The sequence below is a fragment of the Engraulis encrasicolus genome, chromosome 18 (genome assembly GCF_034702125.1).
Source record: "Engraulis encrasicolus isolate BLACKSEA-1 chromosome 18, IST_EnEncr_1.0, whole genome shotgun sequence".
NCBI lineage: Eukaryota > Metazoa > Chordata > Actinopteri > Clupeiformes > Engraulidae > Engraulis > Engraulis encrasicolus.
The window spans coordinates 50263603-50284697 of NC_085874.1; the positions used below are offsets into that span (position 1 = coordinate 50263603).

General features: G+C 45.0%; 1 protein-coding gene across 1 annotated transcript in view; it reads right to left on the reverse strand.

Moving 5' to 3' along the window:
* Positions 1-21095, reverse strand: part of cad (carbamoyl-phosphate synthetase 2, aspartate transcarbamylase, and dihydroorotase) — a 60300-nt gene that overhangs the window by 15118 nt on the left and 24087 nt on the right. Inside the window, exons 18-30 of the mRNA XM_063223748.1 lie at positions 20450-20696; positions 17043-17141; positions 15672-15896; positions 14293-14475; positions 13937-14155; positions 10834-11001; positions 9929-10111; positions 9447-9551; positions 8413-8658; positions 5668-5749; positions 5199-5365; positions 4662-4826; positions 55-186 (exon numbers count right to left, since the gene is read on the reverse strand). Coding sequence (XP_063079818.1) covers positions 55-186; positions 4662-4826; positions 5199-5365; positions 5668-5749; positions 8413-8658; positions 9447-9551; positions 9929-10111; positions 10834-11001; positions 13937-14155; positions 14293-14475; positions 15672-15896; positions 17043-17141; positions 20450-20696 — 2221 coding nt within the window. The remainder of the gene's footprint in view (positions 1-54; positions 187-4661; positions 4827-5198; positions 5366-5667; positions 5750-8412; positions 8659-9446; positions 9552-9928; positions 10112-10833; positions 11002-13936; positions 14156-14292; positions 14476-15671; positions 15897-17042; positions 17142-20449; positions 20697-21095) is intronic.

The window sequence follows — 21095 nt, forward strand, 5'->3', positions numbered from 1 at the left end:
TCTTGGCCACATGTGCACGGCCCTCTGCTACAGTGGTGTGTGTGTGTGATATACCTCCTCCTTCTTGGCCACGTGGCATATGTGCACGGCTCGCTGGTACAGCTGGGCTACCATCAGGATGGCGGCCACTGTCTGCTTCTCGGCGTGGGCCACGATGGGCAGGTGCTTTGGCCACTTCTCAAAGTGCTGCACAACACAGGGGAGAAGAGAAGAGAGAAGACATTTATATAGGAGTGTGTGTGTGTGCGCGTGTGTCTCATTGTACAAATGTGGCTTAAGTCATTCATCAATGTCATCCACAGCAATGGAACAGTAGGCAGCACATTTTCAATGAGTTGCATACTTGCCATAGCTACTCTGGCCACCCTTCGCCACCATCTTACACGGTGCACCTCTAAGGAAGGCGAAAGGCCTAGCCAAAGAGGTTGGATATATAATAAGAGGAATCGAAACACGCTCACTCAATGCAAAAGCGTGTGCTCAAAATTTGGTCTCCTAAGAGGGCATTGTCCCTCCTCCTCCTTCTTCTCTTTCCGTGGTGTTTGCACAAGACGTGTGCTACCGCCATCTACAGCGCTAAAGGGACTCCATTTCACATGGACATTTCAAGAACACAGGAATAGTCAGGGAGGGGAAAATAAAAATAGAAATAGTAAAGATAAATAATGTGAAAATGTAATATGTAAAAAATGTGAAAAGGTAATTGTGCAAAAAGACATTCTGTGACTTGGGATAGACCATGTGCAGAAAAACATGCTCTGTCAGTTAAGGTAGACGGTCTTAACACATTGAGTACCGACGACGTAATAATGCGTTTTTCACGCCCATGCGTTGTATACCAAAAGGTAAAAATACGTTTTTGCATTTAAATATCATATTTTGAATCTACACCCTTCAATGGACAATATATGTGATTTTGGTAGCTCTGTGGTGGACATAAATGACAACATTTGCAGTCAAAAGTTGTTTGATTGTTATGATGTTTGAGTGTTATGATTTGGATATTTTAATTTAACTTACCAAGATGTCTGGATGCCAACCCATGTCGCCTATCGCGCTGCCTGCATTGATTTCCCTAGTACGGTCACTGTAGCATGTGTTGTCTCTGACTTCACACAATAGGTAAACATTGTATATCGTGCCTGGAGTATCTTGAACTTTCTGGACTTGCTAGACCTTTACCAGATCCTTGGATCCAAATGGCACCCGAGATGTGATTGGAGTAATGCGCTCCGATTTGGACGTTTGATCGCCAAAAAGATAAGTTTCTGTGTCTTCCTGTATGTGAGAAGCCAGAAGCTAGCATGGCTACATATCATATGGATCGGATGGGCTAGGCTACATATAAGCATCATATCATTATATCCCCGAAACGCGGAGCGTCGGGGATGTAATGGTTTTGCGTGCGCCGCCGCCGCCGCCGCGTCCGCCGCGTAAGGTCTTTCGTGTTAACGCGATAACTTTTGAACGGATGTTTGGATTTGTCCCAGATTTTTTGGGTGAATGCTCTAGGGCATGTTCATGAACTGATTCGAATTTGGAGGTCAACACTTTCAAGATGGCTGAATTCAAGATGGCCGAATTTTTGTTTGGTCCATAACTTCTGACCGGGTGGATGGATTTGTCCCAGATTTGGTGTGTGAATGCTCTAGGGTAGGTTCATGAACTGCTTCGAGTTGGGAGGTCAACACTTTCAAGATGGCGGAATTCAAGATGGCCGATTTTTTTGTTTGGTCCATAACTTCTGACCGGGTGGATGGATTTGTCCCAGATTTGGTGTGTGAATGATCTAGGGTAGGTTCATGAACTGATTCGAGTTTGGAGGTCAACACTTTCAAGATGGCTGAATTCAAGATGGCCGAATTATTGTTTGGCCCATAACTACTGACCGGGTTGATGGATTTGTCCCAGATTTTGTGTGTGAATGCTCTAGGGTAGGTTCATGAACTGATTCGAGTTTGGAAGACAACACTTTCAAAATGGCGGAATTTTCATTTGGCCCATAACTTCTGACTGAGTGGATTGATTTGCCCGGTAACACCTTATTTTAATGGTTCGCCATTTCAGTGAATCTACCATATTAGGTACAGTGTAATAACCAATGTAACAATATTTAATACCATGTAATACTAGTGTAATACCAGTGTAACAATATGCAATATCAGGTACAGTGTAATAACGAGTGTAACAGTATGCAATACCATGTAATATAGTGTAATACCAGTGTAACAATATGCAATACCATGTAATACCACTTAAGCACAAACACATGATGTAAATTAAAAAAATGGCGGTGTTACACTGGTATTACACTGGTATTACATTGTATTAAATATTGTTACACTGGTTATTACACTGTACCTAATGTGGTATATCCACTGAACCATTAAAACAGTATTACCATTTGCCCCATTTTTTGCTTCATTTTCACAATAGTCGTTTGGTTTTAAGCCTATGCACGTCATGTCACATCTGTATGTATCATACACGTTTACGAAATGGTGGACGGGAGTGGTAGGAATGATGGGGGACTGGAAGCGTCGCGTTTCGGGGATATACCTTAAGCAGTCGAAGGCGACTGCACAGGCAGTCTAGTTTGGATTTGTTGTCAATGTTGGGCTATTATTTCGGGAGTCATTTATCAAATGTCTCACCCTCTGCATGTGTTCAGTCAACGTGAAAAACGGGGATTTCAAAGGGCATCGATTGCCGGTGTCGTAGTGTGACAGAGCAGGAGGTGTGCTGCCGTATTCGTGAATCGTGCTATATTGTTGTTTCCCTAGTACGATCGGTAGCGTGTATTGTGTCTGACTTCACACAATAGGTAAACACAGAGACCATTGTATACCGTGCCAGGAGTATCTTGAACTTTCTGGGCTTGCTACCTAGACCTTTACCAGATCATTGGATCAAAATGGCACCCGAATTGTAATTGGAGTAATGCGCTCCGATTTGGAAGTTTGATCGCCAACCAGATAAGTTTATTTGATTATTCACCCCCATGTTGAACTGTCTTCCTGTATGTGAAAAGCCAGAAGCTAGCATAGATGGCTACATATGGATCGGATGGGCTACATCTAAGCATCATATCATTGGGATTTGTTGTCAATGTTGGGCTATTATTTCGGGAGTCATCGGGAACTATTTTAGCAAATGTCCGACCTTCTGCATGTGTGCAAAGAGTTTGTGTTCAGTCTGTGTGAAAAACGTGGATTTCGAAGGGCATTGATTGCCGGTGTCGTAGTGGTATAGAGCAGGAGGTGTGTCTTGACGAGCAGGAAGATGCGTGTCAGAGCTAACCTTGCACCAAATTGTGATTAAAACCAACTCGTCCCCTTTCAAACTCGTCACCTTCTGAGGAAGTGCACCCTTCACAAAAACCTCAATATCTCTGATTGTAGCTGAATTCCATGGATACCCGCTTCGGTTTAGCGTGGGTTTACTCGGCAATAAAAGCTCGTAGAGACACACAGTTTTCACCTACTAAGAGGGCAGAATCTCCACTTTCAAACGAGCCATAACGCCATTATGTGGCCCCATCACATAATACGCTGTGAGTCTACAAAAAAAGTCAAAAAAGGGCTTAGAACGCTGGTATTCTACGACATAATTCCGTGAGCACCGCCGGTATTCAATGTGTTAACATGACCTGGTGTTGACAGATACATCGAAGATATAGTATAGTATGTAGAAGTAGGCAGTGTACAGAGTATGATAGGGGTGGAAATTTCTCACAATGTCACAGTAAAGTACAGGTAAGTATTAGACAATCGCGCGCACGCGCACACGCAAAGAGGTTCACCAGTAACTGGGCCAGCTCCGGCAGATCAGTCTTTGCTTGTGGTTAGCAGGAAAACAAGTGGTCAAGAGTCAAAAGTTCCTGAAAAGTGCAGTGATTGGACAGCACGCACACGCTTGCGTGCCAGCCGTGGCCTAGTGGTTAGAGAGTTGGTCTTTCAATCTAGGGGTTGCCGGTTCGAATCCCCCCTGACCTCTCCCTACACCTCCATCCATGGCTGAAGTGCCCTTGAGCAAGGCACCTAACCCCACATTGCTCCAGGGACTATAACCAATACCCTGAAAAATAATAGTTGTAAGTCGCTTTGAATAAATGAAAGCGTCAGCTAAGTGTAATGTAATGTAATGTGGCGCATTTGGCGTGAGAACCATTAAAATGTGGCAGAGCATTCATAGTCAAAAGCGCCATTTACAAGCGTTTGCTTGCATTTTGGGAAGTGTGCCCTCTACTGTTCATGAGAGAAACTGCAGAAATCGGCGGCAGAATCAGGTGCAGCTGTTGTAAAGATCTAAAATAGAAAGCCAAACACGGCTGCTGTAGGGCTACTGAAAGTCTGACTTATGACTTATCACAATAAAACAGAGATTTTTGTTGTAGCCTACAATGCCTGATCATTCCAAGACCATGTCAGAGCATTGCACACGCACGCGCACGCGCACGCACCAGCACCCCATATAGGCCTTATGCACTCCGCAACCACTAGAGGGGGATGCACAGCCACAAGAGCAGTGCAGTGGTGCAGTGGTGCAGTGGTGCAGTGGTGCAGTGGTGCAGTGGTGCAGTGGTGCAGTGGTGCAGTGGTGCAGTGGTGCAGTGGTGCAGTGATGCGCGCGTGCGCCTGTGTGTGTGTGCGTCCACCTACCTCCATCCACAGCGAGACGTTGTCCATCTTGAGTGTGGAGTAGGTGTCGTTGAGGTACATCTTGAGTCCCGCGGCGGAGCTGGCTAGCGAAGGCAGGATGGCAGCATTGTCCGACGCCGCCCCCACATACAGGGCATAGTCACAGCGGCAACCAGCCTTCGCCAGCTGTGGAGAAGTAAACAAATAAATATTTATAATAAATAAACAAATTAACAATCCAAATCAGAGGCTGCTCTTACGTACAGGGCATAGTCACAGCGGCAACCAGCCTTCGCAAGCTGTGGGTAGGATTGGTAGAGTAGAGTAGCGGGAAAGTAAATAAATATCAAATGAAACAAATTAACACCGTTGGAACTGAGGATATTTTGGAACTGAGGACATTTGAAAACTTTTTACACCTGCCGCGGGTTTTGGTTTCCGTTCATTGATTGAATAATGAATTAATAAAATATCAAATTAACCAAATAAAACAATCCCAAACATTAATTTCGACATAAATTCATAAATCCAGCAGCGCGATTCCAGAGTAGCGTGTACCTTCTGTGCGAGGGCGAGGGTGGCGTGGTCGATGATGGCAGGGTTGGTGTTGGGCATGGCACACACCATGGTGACGCCTCCTGCCAGCGCCGCCGCCGTGCCCGAGGAGAAGTCCTCCTTATGGGTCGCCCCCGGCTCACGCAGGTGCACATGCACATCGATCAACCCTGGGGGAGGGAGGGGGAGAGGGAGAGAGAGAGAGAGAGAGAGAAAGAGAAAGATTGAAAGAAAGACAGAAAAAGTGAAAGATTGAAAGAAAGACAGAAAAAGTGAAAGAAAGAGTGAAAGACAGACAGAAAGAAAGAAAGAGTGAAGGAAATTAAGAGCGAAAGAAAGAAATCAAACGACAGCCAATTCAGCCGATTACCCCAAATTCCGAAGCTTTTCCATTGATATAAAGCATGGAAATCCAGCATGGCATGCTTACACTTAGTAAAAAATAAATTGCCGATAAGAGCTAAACGCTTACCTGGCAGGCGGACCAGCTTCTGTGAGGTCATACAGTCGACGTGCGTCTTCACTGCTGGAGCTCGGCCGATCTGGTTCAGAGCCTGCAGACAGACAGAGACAGAGACACCTCAATGATCAGCAGCAGGCAAGACCAACTCTGCTGGAAGCCTCAAGCAGACACATTAGGTGTCTGGGTGCTTAGCTGAATTGTCCACTAACTCAAGCGGTACTTAATCATAATATGCAAAGCAGGCGCGGCTAGAAAGTCTACCAGAGATATGACTCAGGCAGCTGTGCTGGGGCTGTTAACTGATCCAGCTTGCATTCGTCATCGCATAGTTCTCATCACAGTTGCTCTCAACACAATCGCACGCTCTCACAACAAAACAAAATCACAAACTCCCACATCAAGCAGACAGACTACTAGGTTGTCTAGGTGCTTAGCTGAGAAGAATCGTCCACTTACTCACACAGTACTTAAAGTGGTGGTTCGCTATTTTAGACATTAACCCATTGATGCCTGATGTTGCGTTGCACAACATTGGCCCTGGCGCCTGGAGCTGCATTACGCAACATTCAGGCTCATGAGATTTGAGACAACTTTATTAAAAATATCTGTTTGTTTGAGATGAATGAACTCCTTCTAATGAAAGATGAGGGTCTCAGTGTTTAAATGCAATTTAGTGCATATTTTTATGTGCTTCAGAAGCTGAGATATTTGGGTTTTTATAGGCTGAACGTTAGTGGTGTGGATTGGTACTGCCCTCACGATCCGATTTGATCACGATTCGATCCGATTCTATGCGATCCGATCCGATCCAAATTCTACAATGCATTGCAATGCATTACATTTCTACTGAAAGCAAAGCAAATGTTTAATCAGTCATGATGAGGCAATACAAATAGTCAGATACTGAGCAACAATTTAATGGCTGTTTTCTGTATCAGTCTGTATCTATCTTGCAATGTTTTGAAGTGCTTTTATTTAATTTAACATTCATTTGCTCCTGAAATATCCATGGAAGTAATTGAAACTTAAAAAAATTGCCGGATCAATTCTGGAACTTGCCGGATCGATTCTGGATCATCCATGCCCCACATCGATTCGGATCGCCTAATCGATCATTGTTGACACCACTACTGAACGCAGCTTTTCTTCAAAAGGGCTCAGGCAGTCAGCACCCTTTTTTGCAGGTGCCTTAGGCGTCAATGGGTTAAGCCCCGTTTCTGTGACTTCTGGGGTGAAGTAGAGATGTTCTCATCACAATTTTGACATTTGGTGCTGAACGGAGCATTTGGGTATTCAAACCCCCCCCATCTTTACGTTGACTACAATGAAGCACTCAAGCGACTCACAACACACACGCACTCTCACAACACACACACACACCCACTCTCACAACACACACACACACACACACCCACTCTCACAACACACACACTCTCACAACACACACACTCTCACAACACACACACTCTCACAACACACACACTCTCACAACACACACACTCTCACAACACACACACACTCACAACACACTCACTCACAACACACTCACTCTCACAACACACTCACTCTCACAACACACTCACTCTCACAACACACTCACTCTCACAACACACTCACTCACTCTCACAACACACTCACTCTCACAACACACTCACTCTCACAACACACTCACTCACTCTCACAACACACTCACTCACTCTCACAACACACTCACTCACTCTCACAACACACTCACTCACTCTCACAACACACACACACACTCTCACAACACACACACACACTCCCACAACACACACACACACTCTCACAACACACACACACACACAACACACACAACACAGTGGCAGTCATGGGTGAGCGGTTAGGGCGTCAGACTTGCATCTCAGAGGTTGCCGGTTCGACCCCCGACCCGCCAGGTTGGTGGGGGGAGTAATCAACCAGTGCTCTCTCCCATCCTCCTCCATGACTGAGGTACCCTGAGCATGGTACCGTCCCACCGCACTGCTCCCCATGGGGCGCCACTGAGGGCTGCCCCCTTGCACGGGTGAGGCATAAATGCAATTTCGTTGTGTGCAGTGTTCAGTGGAGTGCTGTGTCACAATGACAATGGGAGTTGGAGTGGAGTTTAAAAAAAAAAAAAAAAACACACACAACACGCACACACACACATCCTCCCATCTGTGGAGCTCCTCTCCTCCATTTTACATTCGTCTCGAGGTTCTCAGCACAGCTGCTCTCAACACAATCGCAAAAACCGCACACTCTCACAACACACCAACACGCACACTTGTCCAAGCACATCCTCCCTGCCGCTCAACGATCCCTTCTCACAAGATAAGAGTCTTGTTTGTATAGTCTGCTATGCAGGCCTCCGTCCTGCCCACCACATCAGCATCCATTTGCAGAACAGAATTTGCAGCTGTACAAATACAAATTGCCATGCGAAACATTTGCATAGGCTATTAGCAACAGACACAAGCATGCATGCATACAAATTGACGAGCATTTTGATTGCAGTTTGTGTGTGTGTATTATACAGCAGTCCTTAGTTCTATTGAGCCCTTTGGAGGACCCACTTTATATCTGAAGTTATCGTGACCGTCCATTTTCTCGGCTAGTTTCTTTACAAATGTGCGGCAAATGGACGACTCCGCTTCAAAAATTGGCGCGCAACCCGATTAAAAGTCACTCACGGGTCAGTAACGGGGTCTATCACACACACACACACACACGCCCACCCACACACACACACACCTGCACAAACATCTTGGTGCACTTGATGTCGATGATGAGGGGCACGGAGTAGTCGACGGCCATGCGTCGCGTGCGGTATCCCTTGGTGACGAAGGAGGAGAGGCGGCGTCCGCCCGAGTTGCGCATGGACAGGTTCACCACCAGGTCGAAGTGGTTCTCCTCCAGGTAGTCCATGATGCTGCGCTGGCGCTCCTTATTGGGGCACTCTGACTCCTCCTCCTCAAACGGCCAGTCCACCGCCATCACCTAACGAGACAATTACATGACATTACAACCGCCAGCACCTGATGAGACAATTACATTACATTACATTACATTGGGCCATCACCTGACGAAACAATTACATTACATTACATTGGGCCATCACCTGACGAAACAATTACATTACATTACATCTCCTCCTCAAACGGCCAGTCGACCGCCATCACCTGACAAAACAAGTCTTCAATACATTAACCAATTTAAAATGCTGTAATCAAAAAAATGTAATTACAGTATTTGTATTGCACAATTACAGCATTATACTGTAATTTGTCAATTACAGCATTTTAAAAATGGCCACTGCACTCCACTGCAATCAGCTAATAAGGCAAAAGTAATTTTAGATTTGTTTTCAAGACTAGCCAGTTTACTCATCACCTCATAAGTCAGTTACAATGATTTTAACCGATTGTACAAGTTTAACAGTCCCAAGTCCACTGACGCCAGCATATGACGGGCATTACAATGATCTTATTTGAAGACTTATTTTAGAAAATATTCCGCCGTCGACCTGTAATAAAGCATAACTCCGTGATCTGTGTACATCAGTGTGTGCTTACGTTGGGCCTATACTAAGAAGCTGGTTCAGGAGTACACCAGGTTAAGTTAAGAGGTAAATAAATCATCTAATAGACGAGCCTGGAGTCTAAATGAGGACTCCAGGCTCTTCTATTAGATGATTTAATTCTTCTTAACCTGGTTTACACCTGAACCAGCTTCTTAGTATAGGCCCCTTGACCCCGTGCTCGGTGTATATCGGTGTGTGTGCTCACCTTGACTCCGTGCTCGGTGTAGAAGTCTGCGGTGCCCAGGCTGGCGTACAGGCTGTAGCCAAGACTCTCCAGCGTCTGCACTGTAGGCAGCAGCTCGCTCTTGTTCTGCTCAGGGAAACGGGAGATCACCGCTCATCAGTCAGCTCATATAGACAACAGAACAAGACCACCATAAGTCAACTCACTGACATGTGGTGATCTTGTTTCATTGTCTATCACTACACTCTCTGAGGTCTGATCGAATGACTGTCGAAATGAGGTGAATGTTACCACTTTGACTAAGAGGTCTGATCGAGTGACTGTTGAAATGAGGTGAATGTGCCACTTTGACTGTCATTCGATCAGACCTCAGTCAAACGGAAAAAAAAACACCACTACCTACTTGATCATCATTTAAAGTGTGGATACATTTTTGGCACACCCTGTATATAATATAACTCCCTTAAATAAATCTGCGTACCAGACGCTAAGTCACGGCTAACCTTGTAGCTGCCGATGGTCAGCAGGATGTTCTTCTTGGGGATCTTGAAGCCGGTGCTGAGCATGGCCTTGAGGTACGCCTCGTAGCGGTTCTCCCCGAAGCACGCCACCTCTCCCGTACTCGTCATCTCCACGCCCAGAACCACGTCAGCTCCCGCCAGCCGCGAGAACGAGAACTGGGGGACCTGGGAGGGAGAAATGAAGAACAAAAACACTTGATATTGCTTGACAGCCACGAGACCTTTAACGTTGTTTCCCCAGGTGCTCTAGTTTAAGACAAAATGTAATGCTACCTTCGTAAAGTAGGTCACGATACGATAGACTACAGTTGTACTCCCACAACCACGCCGGCACTCACCAGTCGTGAGAACGAGAACTGGGGAAACTGGTAGAACGAAATGAAGAACACTGATGTAATGCTAGCCTAACAACCTAGATGAAGCCACGTAGCGCAGAAAACATTTGTTTTATACTTAGTTACAATTTTTTTTTTTTATGTATTGGTAGTCCCAGGTTTTGGACACAAATAAAACATGCCCACCTCATTCAGTCCACAAAATATCAAAATGACATCAGTTTCAGACACTGAACACTGCTGTGCTTACCACAAACATTTCTTTTCAAGCAAAGTAGGCCTTAGCATAATAAACTTGTTCGTGGTTAACATCATTAATCAGCTTGAAGTAAGCATAATTAACTAGCTTGTAGTAAGCATAATTAACTAGCTTGTAGTAAGCATAATAACCTCGGGTTGATTTGAAACGGAAGACAGAGACTCGATGACTCTCCTCCTACATAAACAGGTCACTGATCAGTAGGGCTGTCCACGACCAACGATTTTGTTGGTCGACCAAAGGTCGTCATTTACTCCGACTAATCGCTAAAACATGATGGACTCATTTGTTACCTTGACACCCACGATGCCATGGCCCTTCATCAGGCCCACAGGCTCCACCTCCTCTCCCATGATCAGCTGCGTTGCGTAGGCAACCATGTCCACGCCCAGCGTCTTGGAGACGAAGGGGAATGAGCGAGACACTCGCACGTTGCACTCGATCACCTTCAGCTGGTCGTCCTGTGGGATAACATTAGATTACGTTACACAACAATATGCAACACATTACATTGAACTGTTGCTTTTATCCAAATTATCCAAATGACGCTTTTAACCAAATTAGTTCGATTGTTAAAGGGACACTGTGCAGGAAATGGTCAAAAAAGGTACTGCAACTATGCTGCTCATTGAAACTGGGCTGTCAAATTTGATCTTTACATGAAAGTTTACCAAGTAATAAACAAATATTTTTTTAGTATGGTCCAAGCAGATTCATTTTTGCAGCTAAAAATGGCTATTTCTGGAAATTCAAAATGGCGGACCATGGAGAAGATCCCCCTTTTCATGTAAGAAAAGTGCAATTTTTTCAGTCATAATGAATACTTAAAATTTTATGGTGGTGGTAAGTATTAATGAAAAAGGTAACATTAGTGAATAGGTAGCATGAATTCTGGAAATAAACAACTGAAAATCTCACACAGTGTCCCTATAAGTATTGGGTACAGTCCCTGGAGCAATGTGGGCGTTGCTCAAGGGAACTTCAGCCATGGATGGAGGAAGGAAGGGATTGGTAAGGGTGGGGGAATTGAGGTCTATAGCAGTGTTTCTCAACCTTTTTTTAGGCAAGGCACCCTTTCAATTCAAGAAAAATGTCAAGGCACCCCAAACCAGGGCTCCGAACCGGTTCAAGGAACGAAAACGAAAACCGAAAACGAACGAAATTTTATGGAATTTTACAAGGAACGGAAACGGAAACGAAAACGAAAACGAAATGGTCTTCAAGTGTTCCGGAACAAAAACGTTATTCTGAAATCCACAAACCGGTTAATAACGGTTTTTTTTTCGTTCTCTATATTTCATACAAGTGCACGATTTTGTTTGAGGAGTAACCATGGCGACGAGCAGTCTTTTAGTTCGGATACTGACGTGTATGAGGGGAAACATGCATACAGCAACAGCATTTTGCTTCACCTGAGATTGAGGAGCATTGGCCAATCAGAGTGCGACTGTGCAATGTATGGAGAAACTTCCTGGGTAAATTTAGGATGTGCTTCTCCTCAGAGATTTTGATAGGAAACTAGAACTAAACTGTCTCTGTTCTCCTGGCTTTCTCATAGTGATTGGAAGTTGACTCTAATAAACCCGCCCTAAAGTTTTTGACCACCAATATCAAATAAGTTTTTGTAAGAGAAATGACACTTTACCCGCGCTGTTCTTCAGTCTCATTCACGGCCAGTAGGGCCTACAGAGTTTTATATTGACACCATGGAGAGCAAAAGAGAACATGTCTTGAGATCGGTGTTGGGATTCCTACAGGGACAGAGTATTTGGACCATGCAGTCAATGATTTGCAAAGGAATTGGATAGGCGATTTGATGAACCTAATTCGCAGAGTGCTCTCGAGAGGCAACTGGTGGGTAAGTCATGTTTAGCTTACTACTTGTAATGGCACCGCCGAGTGCCTCGATGTTCAATGCGGTTATGGCAAATTATGTTGTGGTAAAGTTACTGAAGTGCTTTTGTTGTGCGCAGCGTATCCCACTGTCGGTTGTAGAGAAGAGAGGTGAGAGCTGGTGTTTTATGTGCTGTAATCAAGGGCGTCTTATTTATCTGGTGTTGTGGTCAATGCGGGATAAAGTCATTCGTGGCAGATGGACAGACGCTAGCTGACGTTAGCTGGCCCGCTCAATGTTTCGATGGTCAGTATTGCGCAATATTTCCTGGCTGTCATCACGAATACAGTAGGTCGCGTGTGACAACAAGCAGGGATAGAGAAAGACAGCGCATTTGTTGTTAAAGTTATTATTCTCTTCTGTCGTGCAGAGGGCTGGGCTGATGGGATGGACTACGTGGAAACTCTTGCTATTTTGTGACGCTTGTCTGTTAGGCAAGCAAAAGGTCTCCGGTTTTGTGGTGATGGACTTGCACTGGAATGGTTGGTAGCCGATATCTGAGAGCATATCCGAGGTTTCAGACTATGCAACCTGTCCCTTCTCTCTTCTCTAGTGACCCCTTGCATCGTGCACATCTCAAAACAGTTTGGGATTTTTTTGTGGAGCAAACTGTATCCCTTTTACTTACACGTTTCACTTGCTGCAAACCTCATCATGGCCTATTAAATAGAGCTAGGCAAGAACTGAAATCCATGCCTATCGACTCTTATTATGCTGACGTTTACCTGCGCTATTCCAGAGATTTTTTAGGAACTCTCTATGGCTATTTTTTTAAACTCTCTCTGGCTATTCTGTATTGTGCCTCCCTAATCAACATCCACCCACCGCTACTGGGCTGGCATAGGCTACTTTTGATAAGAATTATAGGCATCCGGTTAAATCTGCCAGGATGGATAGCCCATCTGAGTGTTTTTGGGTGTTTTATTATTTATATATAATAGCTGTGTAAATCAAGGGGAAATAATGAGTACGTCTATTCTAAGATAAAGTCCACGAAAATAGACTTAATATGGCCGTTAAACACTGCAGGAACGTTAAGAACGAACGTTATTTTTCGTTCCGAACCGGTTCAGGAACGATATTTTTGTGGGGGAACGATTGCAGGAACGAAAACGTTAAACTGAAACTTGCCTGAACCGTTCGGAACGGAACGTTTGAAAAATAATTTAGTTTTCAAGCCCTGCCCCAAACCAACAAGCCGCAACATGGCATTGCATCCGATACCACACAAGCTTAGAAAAGTAACACATTTGGAGACGTCACACGACCTACGGTTGAAGCTGCAGCTTGCTGGGGTGACCTAAATTTACTTCATTGTGCGTAAATGGCAGACAAAAGATTCCACTGACTAAGCATCATATATATTTGTCTAAAGTAATAAATTAATATTACACAATTTATTCATCAGCCACGTTTCCGCGGCACCCGTGAGGGTGTATTGCATCTGGCACCCTGGTTGAGAAACACTGGTCTATAGAGTAGAGGAGAGTTGAGGGCATTACCTTGGCGATGAGCTGGAGGTTGAAGGGCCCGGTGACCTGCAGCTCCTGGCCAATGGCGTGCACAATGGCCGTGATGCGCTCCATGGTCTTCTGGTTGATGTCCTGGGGCGGTGTCACCAGAGTGGCGTCACCAGAGTGCACGCCCGCGTTCTCCACGTGCTCAGACACCGCGATGGCCATCACCAGCCCGTCGCACGCCACTGCGTCCACGTCGATCTCCTGAAGGACCATTTAAAAGGAATAGTCAGAGAGAGAGCGAGATGTGTGTGTGGTGCTGTATTCTAACCACATGTGGCTGTGTGTGTGTGTGTGTGTGTGTGTGTGTGTGTGTGTGTGTGTGTGAGCTGCTAGCGCACCTTCGCCTCCTGGATGAACTTGGAGATGACGACGGGGTGCTCCTTGGAGACGGCGACGGCGCTGCTGAGGAACTTCTCCAGGTCGCGGTCCGAGTAGGCTACGTTCATGGCCGCGCCGCTCAGCACGTAGGAGGGACGTACCAGGCACGGGTAGCCCACCGACTCACAGAAACGCATCGCAGACTAGACACACACACACACACACAAACATCATTACACTTTAGAAACGCAGACTAGACACACAAACATCATAACACTTTAGAAAGGCATCACGCTACATTTTGCTGACGCATACTCTAGGCTACTTCAGAAACGTATTGCAACAGGCACGGGTAGCCCGCCGACTCACAGAACCACATTGTAGACTACACACACAATCATAACACTTTAGAAAGGCATCACGGACTAGAGACTGACACAATACATTATATCACATTACACTTCGCCAATAAGTACTCTAAGCTACAACACATTGCACCAGACACAGGTAGCCTACTGCACCGACTCACAGAACTGCAACAGAGACTACACACACACACACACAATCATAACACTTTAGAAACGCATCGCAGACTGGACAAACAATACAATACAATACAAACGCATTACATATATACTTAAGCTGGCGCGTACACTCTTCAGAAAGGAATCGCCAACTGGAGACGATACAATACCATACATTACATTTGACACATGACTATTGTATGTCTAAAGGGACTTTATTATTACTACAAGACATAGGTTCCAGCCACTGGAGTGGGCTTAGGTGCCTTGCTCAAGGCCACCGGAGATACTTTTCTAGTATTTTTTTTTCTCTCGCTTGCTTTATTCAGTCATTTTCTTATGACCATTTTGTTTTGTTTGTGGAGTTGTGTATGAATAAAGCAACAACTTAAAGAAACTCCTGCACACTGACCACTTCGCTGTTCTTTCTTTAATAAACGACGTTTCGGTACTGAAACGTCGTTTATTAAAGAAAGAACAGCGAAATGGTCAGTGTGCGGGAGTTTCTTTAAGTTATTGCTGAGTGACCCATGGTGCCATCTCTGACGCACCTGCCAGCTGAGGTGTGCGAAAAAAGTCAAAGTTTATGAATAAAAGCAAGTCGCACCTGTGTCGGAGAGCTCATTTGCTTATGACTATTTTCAGTTGGACTCTGATGAAGACGCATGTCGAAACGTTAGTCTTACTGCACTGAAAAAAATAAATAACAGAAAAGACATCCGTGTGGCACCAGATTCTTTTCCCTTTGCACTTATTATTTAGTCCTGCTCAGGTTGCACCGGATTGTCAGATTAGAAGCGCGGAGGGCGTATTTCCCTTGTTTCGACTATATTGTTTTGTTTGTGGAGTTGTGTATGAATAAAAGCAAGTCCCACCTCTGTGTCGGAGAGCTCCTTCCAGCGCGGCTGACTGATGCCGATGGTGTCCAGCATGCGGGAGAACTTGAAGCGGTTCTCGGCTGAGTCGATGAACTCGGGCGAGGTGCCCAGGATGCGGCACTGCTGGCGGTGCAGGGACATGGCGATGTTGTTGGGCAGCTGGCCGCCCATGCACAGGATGATGCCCTCGGGGTTCTCCAGCTCATAGATGTCCATCACCACCTGGGGGGGCAGGGTGGGGGAGAGAGAGAGAGTTAAGGGCACCGCATACTTAACGTGCGTAATTTGGCGCATTTGGCGCGAGAACCATTAAAATGTGGCAGACCATTCATAGTCAAAAGCGCCATTTACAGGCGTTTGCTTGCATTTTCGGAAGTGTGCCCTCTGCTGTTCATGAGAGAAACTGCAGAAATCGCCGGCAGAATCAGATGCAGTGGTTGTAGAGATCTAAAATAGAAAGTTAAACACGGCTGCTGTAGGGCTACTGAACGCCTGACTTATGACTTATCATGTCACGTCATTTTGAGCGCACGCCATCGTCGCGAGGAGGTATGAATGGGGTTAGCGCCAGTTACGTTAAGTATGAATCCGCCTTTAAGCTACGCCCAAACACGCCGCTGCTAGTTACTAGCACCTCGCTCGCTCGCCTACTCGCCACTCTCTCATGGAACGTTCGCTAAATGTTCCCGCGGCGTTAACTGCCAATGCACAGGCGAGAAGTACCGAACTCTGCATTCCAATTGGTTACTCGCTTACTCGCCTCGCTCGAAGTTAAAATATTTTCAACTCTGGATCCGCCCACATCACATCACTTGTACACTACTTGCATACTCGTCTCGCTGGACATACAATTGACTCAATTCGGTGGGTTAATGCCTCCTGCACCTGCTGTTTACCATGTTGTTATTCATTACAAACCAGGGGTACATTTCTCGAAACCATAGTTGCTAACTACATTAGCTACATTTGCAACACAATTTCCCATTGGCAACTACCCAAGTTGCTAACTTGCTAACGAGCTTTTGAGAAGCACACCCCAACTCAGTTGTGAACTAGCTGACTGCTATGGTGCTGGGAAACTTACTTTGACAGAACACAACAGAATAGAACAGAGGAGTATACATGGGTTCTAAATTTTTGTTTTCTCCTGACTGCGACCCTAGCTGCGCACAACTCAACCTCTGATTGTTGGAAACTGCTGTCGGTCAAAACAATTAGCTCACGTGGTTGGCTACCAGTGTCTTGCCCCTCCTCACAACATTGTGTTTACAAACACTGTGACCCCATGTATAGAATAAAATGTATAATACAAGGGAGATTGAGGAAGTGACGTGTGACGAGTTGATGCTAGTGAGCCAGCCGCGGTACCTCAAAGGAGATCTCGTCAAAGTAGAGTCTGTTGCACATGTCATAGTCCGTGCTGACCGTCTCCGGATTGTAGTTCAGCATGATCGTCTGGTAGCCCATCTGCACAGAAAGGGTTAATCAACACAGAGTTAGGAAGTCACATTACTCAATCAAAAGGGTAGTTCCTCGCGCTTCTGCTTTATCATCTGGTGCATCGACGGGAGAGAGGCAGGAAATCTTCACTTGAAGGACAACACCGGAGCAGCACAGATGTATTTCTTTGTGTTTTTATTCAAGTGCACAACATGACTAACGTTTCGATGGTTAGACCATCTTCATCAGAGTCCATGAGTGGAATGGAGAGAAGAGCCTAGTTATCTGAGGCCCTGATTCAGCAGGTGTAGGCCTATGCACCGTGGCATTAGGCTATTGGTCCTTCTCCCAAGGTCTCACTCAGGTTGCCCACACCCACAAACTATTTACAAAAACAAAAACAATGCACATATAAAGATGCAAATATAAATAAAATTACACATGAAAGGGAGGAACCAAGAAAGGAATCCCAAAAGCCCTATAATTGAAAAATAAATAAATAAACATATAGCCCACCAGATTTAAGAGTAGACCATTAACACCAGTTAAGGTACAGGATCATAAATTTAGGTGTATATCGCTCTAACATTACAGAAAACAAGACAGACTCAGCTCCTCATTGAGGCCAGAGGGTTCGAGTGAGTTCAGCGTATATATTCAATAAGCTTCTCTGCATAAGAGTTTTTTAATCACATCTCCACCTCTAGGTGGAGTGACAACACGTTCTATGCCCCAAAACTTAAGTGAGGCCGGTGACCCATGTTTGGCTTCCATGTAGTGTCTTGCCATGGCATATGTGGTGTTGTTTGTGCGAATAGCAGTTTTGTGCTCGGCTATTCTCAATTTTAATTGTCGTTTCGTTTGGCCGACGTAAACAAGGCCACATGGGCATTTCAATAGATAAATGACATGTGTGCTGTTACACGTAATAAACGACGATATGTTATATCGTTGCCCTGTGCGCGGATGGCAAAAGTATTTAGAGTTTGTGGAGTTTGAACAGTGTGCGCAGTTACCACATTTATAAAAGCCTATGGGTGGACTGGGAAGCCAGGTCGTGGGAGATGGTGTGTTCATATCTGAATGTACAAGGCGGTCACGGATGCTGCGGGCGCGTCTGAAAGTAAAAGTCGGTGGTTCAGAGCAAAACTCATTTAAAGCAGAATCACTTTGTAGTACATGCCAATGCTTGCGAATAATATTCTTAACCCGTCCAGCTGCTGGGGAATAACCAGTGGAAAACCCGATTTTAAAGGTTTTTTGTTTTTTTGTAGATTTGCATAACAGCGTTGACCGATCTGTATGCATTGCCCTTTCGTAGGCCTGGTCGATGTCTGGCTGTGGATAGCCGCGTTGCTGGAAGCGCTCTGACAGTTCCACAGCTTTTACTTTAAAGTCCGCGGTGGAACTGCAATTTCTACGAAGACGCAGAAATTGGCCCGTGGGGAGTAGGGATGGCGAAAATTGAAAAAACTCTTAACCGGTTACTGAGACTCATTAACCGGTGGTTAACCGGTTAACCGGTAATCTTAAATTTTAAAACGTTCGCGTTCCTGATATGCACAGCACTGTTTTTTTTTTCATTTTTATTTTTCACATAAGCCTTTTTTTTGCTGCGCAGACAGGACCTGCCATGTCCAGCCATTGTTGCCAGATGGAAAGTGCTGAATTATCGTACTAAAATCTCAAAATGATCGTTTTTTGGGAGGAAATTATTATTATAATTATTAATATTATTACAACCGGTTAACCGATGGCAGAAAATTTTAACCGGTTAAAGTTGATCCGGTCGATTATCGGTTAACCGGTTACCGGTTAACATCCCTAGTGGGGATGTTGCGTTTAAAATGGGTGGGATGGTTACTTTCAGCATGTAGGAGTGTATTGCGACTTAAAGGTTTGCGATAAATGGTTGTCTGTAGAACGCAGTTGTCATCTTTGAATATGGTCAGATCTAGAAAGTGAATCTGCTTAAAGTCACATTACTCAATGCTGTATACTGTAACATTTAATACATGCTTCAGCGTTCTTCAGATTAAAGACATGTACATATGAATCAAAAAAAATAAAAAAAATAAATCGTCGATGATAAAACAATAGCAGACTGGACACATATCATGACTAAGTAAAAAATAAAGTGTATAAAAAAATTTTTTAAAATAATAAATCTGCTATTGTTTAGTCATTATACATTTTGGACCAAATGAAAGTCAGCAGTTAGCAATAGACGGCTATGCTTTTAGGTCTTTGCGTGTTTGGCTTTCTCTGGTGAGGCTATTGGTATGCGAAATGGAGAACTAAGTGCATTTATACAACACTCTCTTTAGTACCCAGTGCAGCACCTCAAATGTGCTTTACATATCAAAGTCTTAAAGGGACACTGTTCAGGAAATGGACAAAAAAGGTACTGCAACTATGCTGCTCATTGAAACTGGGCTGCCTATTGCCAAATTTGATCTTTACATGAAAGTTTACTAAGTAATAAACAAATCTTTTCTAGTATGGTCCAAGTACAGTCATTTTTGCAGCTAAAAATGGCTATTTTTGGAAATTCAAAATGGCGGACCATGGAGAAGATCCCCCTTGTCATGTATGAAAAGTGCAATTTTTCCAGATATAATGAATACTAAGAATTTGATGCTGGTGGTAAGTATTCATGAAAAATGTAACATTCGTGAATGGGCAGCATGAATTCTGGAAATAAACAACTAAAAATCTCACACAGTGTCCCTTTAAGATGTACATTCACATTTCACCACCGGGCAAAATAAGCCAAAGCATTTAACATATCAATGCTTCTCAAACACTCATCCACCCAGCGACCCATTTAGCATCTCAGTGCTGGGTACACCCCCTTTGCTTCTGAGCCACTTGCACCAGTTAAATAAACAGTCCTCCGTGTTTCCATACTGAACCACCTTGCTTTCCGATTCGAGACAAGAGCATGAGTAACTGCCCTAAGTTCTTCAGGTATCTTACAAAAGTAAAAAAAAACTGTGAGAATAGATAGGGAAGGCCTGCACAGCTGATTATCAGCCGATTGCCTAAACTGCTAAACAATTGGTGAACCTTCACTCCTACACGTTTTTTTGATTTGGCACCTGCTGATGCTTTTCTGCTGGATGTGTGCACTTTCCACTACACTCTGCCTCGGTGGTGGGCCTCTATATGAGGGCAGTCAGAGCGCTTGTGTGTGTGGACCACTCCATGATGCATCCGACGGTGTGTGTGTGTGTGTGTACCTTCTGCAGCTCCATGATGCATCTGACAGCTTTTTGTGTGTGTATGTGTGTGTGTGTGTGTGTGTGTGTGTGTGTGCGGGTACGTGTGCGTACCTTGCGCAGCTGCATGATGCATCCGACGGCGCACCAGTCGAACTCCACGCTGCTACCGATGCGGTAGACGCCGGAGCCCAGCACCATGACGTGCGGCGTGGCGAAGGCCAGGTCGCTCTCGTCGCCATGGTACGTCAGATACAGGTAGTTGGTGTGGGCCGGCCACTCCGCCGCCACCGTGTCGATCTGCTTCACCACCGGCAGGATGGACCAATCGCGACGCAGCTTGCGGACCGCCAGCTCCGTGCTGAAGACGGGAGACAGAGGGGAGGGGAAGGTCCAATCAAAAATCATATAAGAGAGAAAGATATGTCAAACCCCACCCATCCAGGGGCGTAGGCAGAAATAATAAAACGGGTGGGCCCAGAAAAAAATCGGACGGGCCCAACCCGAAAGCGTATAGGTAGATATTATAAAACCGCGCTCAAAAATGATACTTTGACATTTGAAATCACAGAAATCACAGAAGATGATCCAGACTTTTGACAAAATGATTAATTATCGCTCAGTGCCATGCCATTAATTATATTTCAATGAGGCAAAAGTTGACTGTCAAGTGTGAATTCGGGAGGGCCTGGATGTCAAGTGGGCGGGCCCAGGCCCACCCAGGCCCAACCTTGGCTACGCCTATGCATCCAATGCAAAG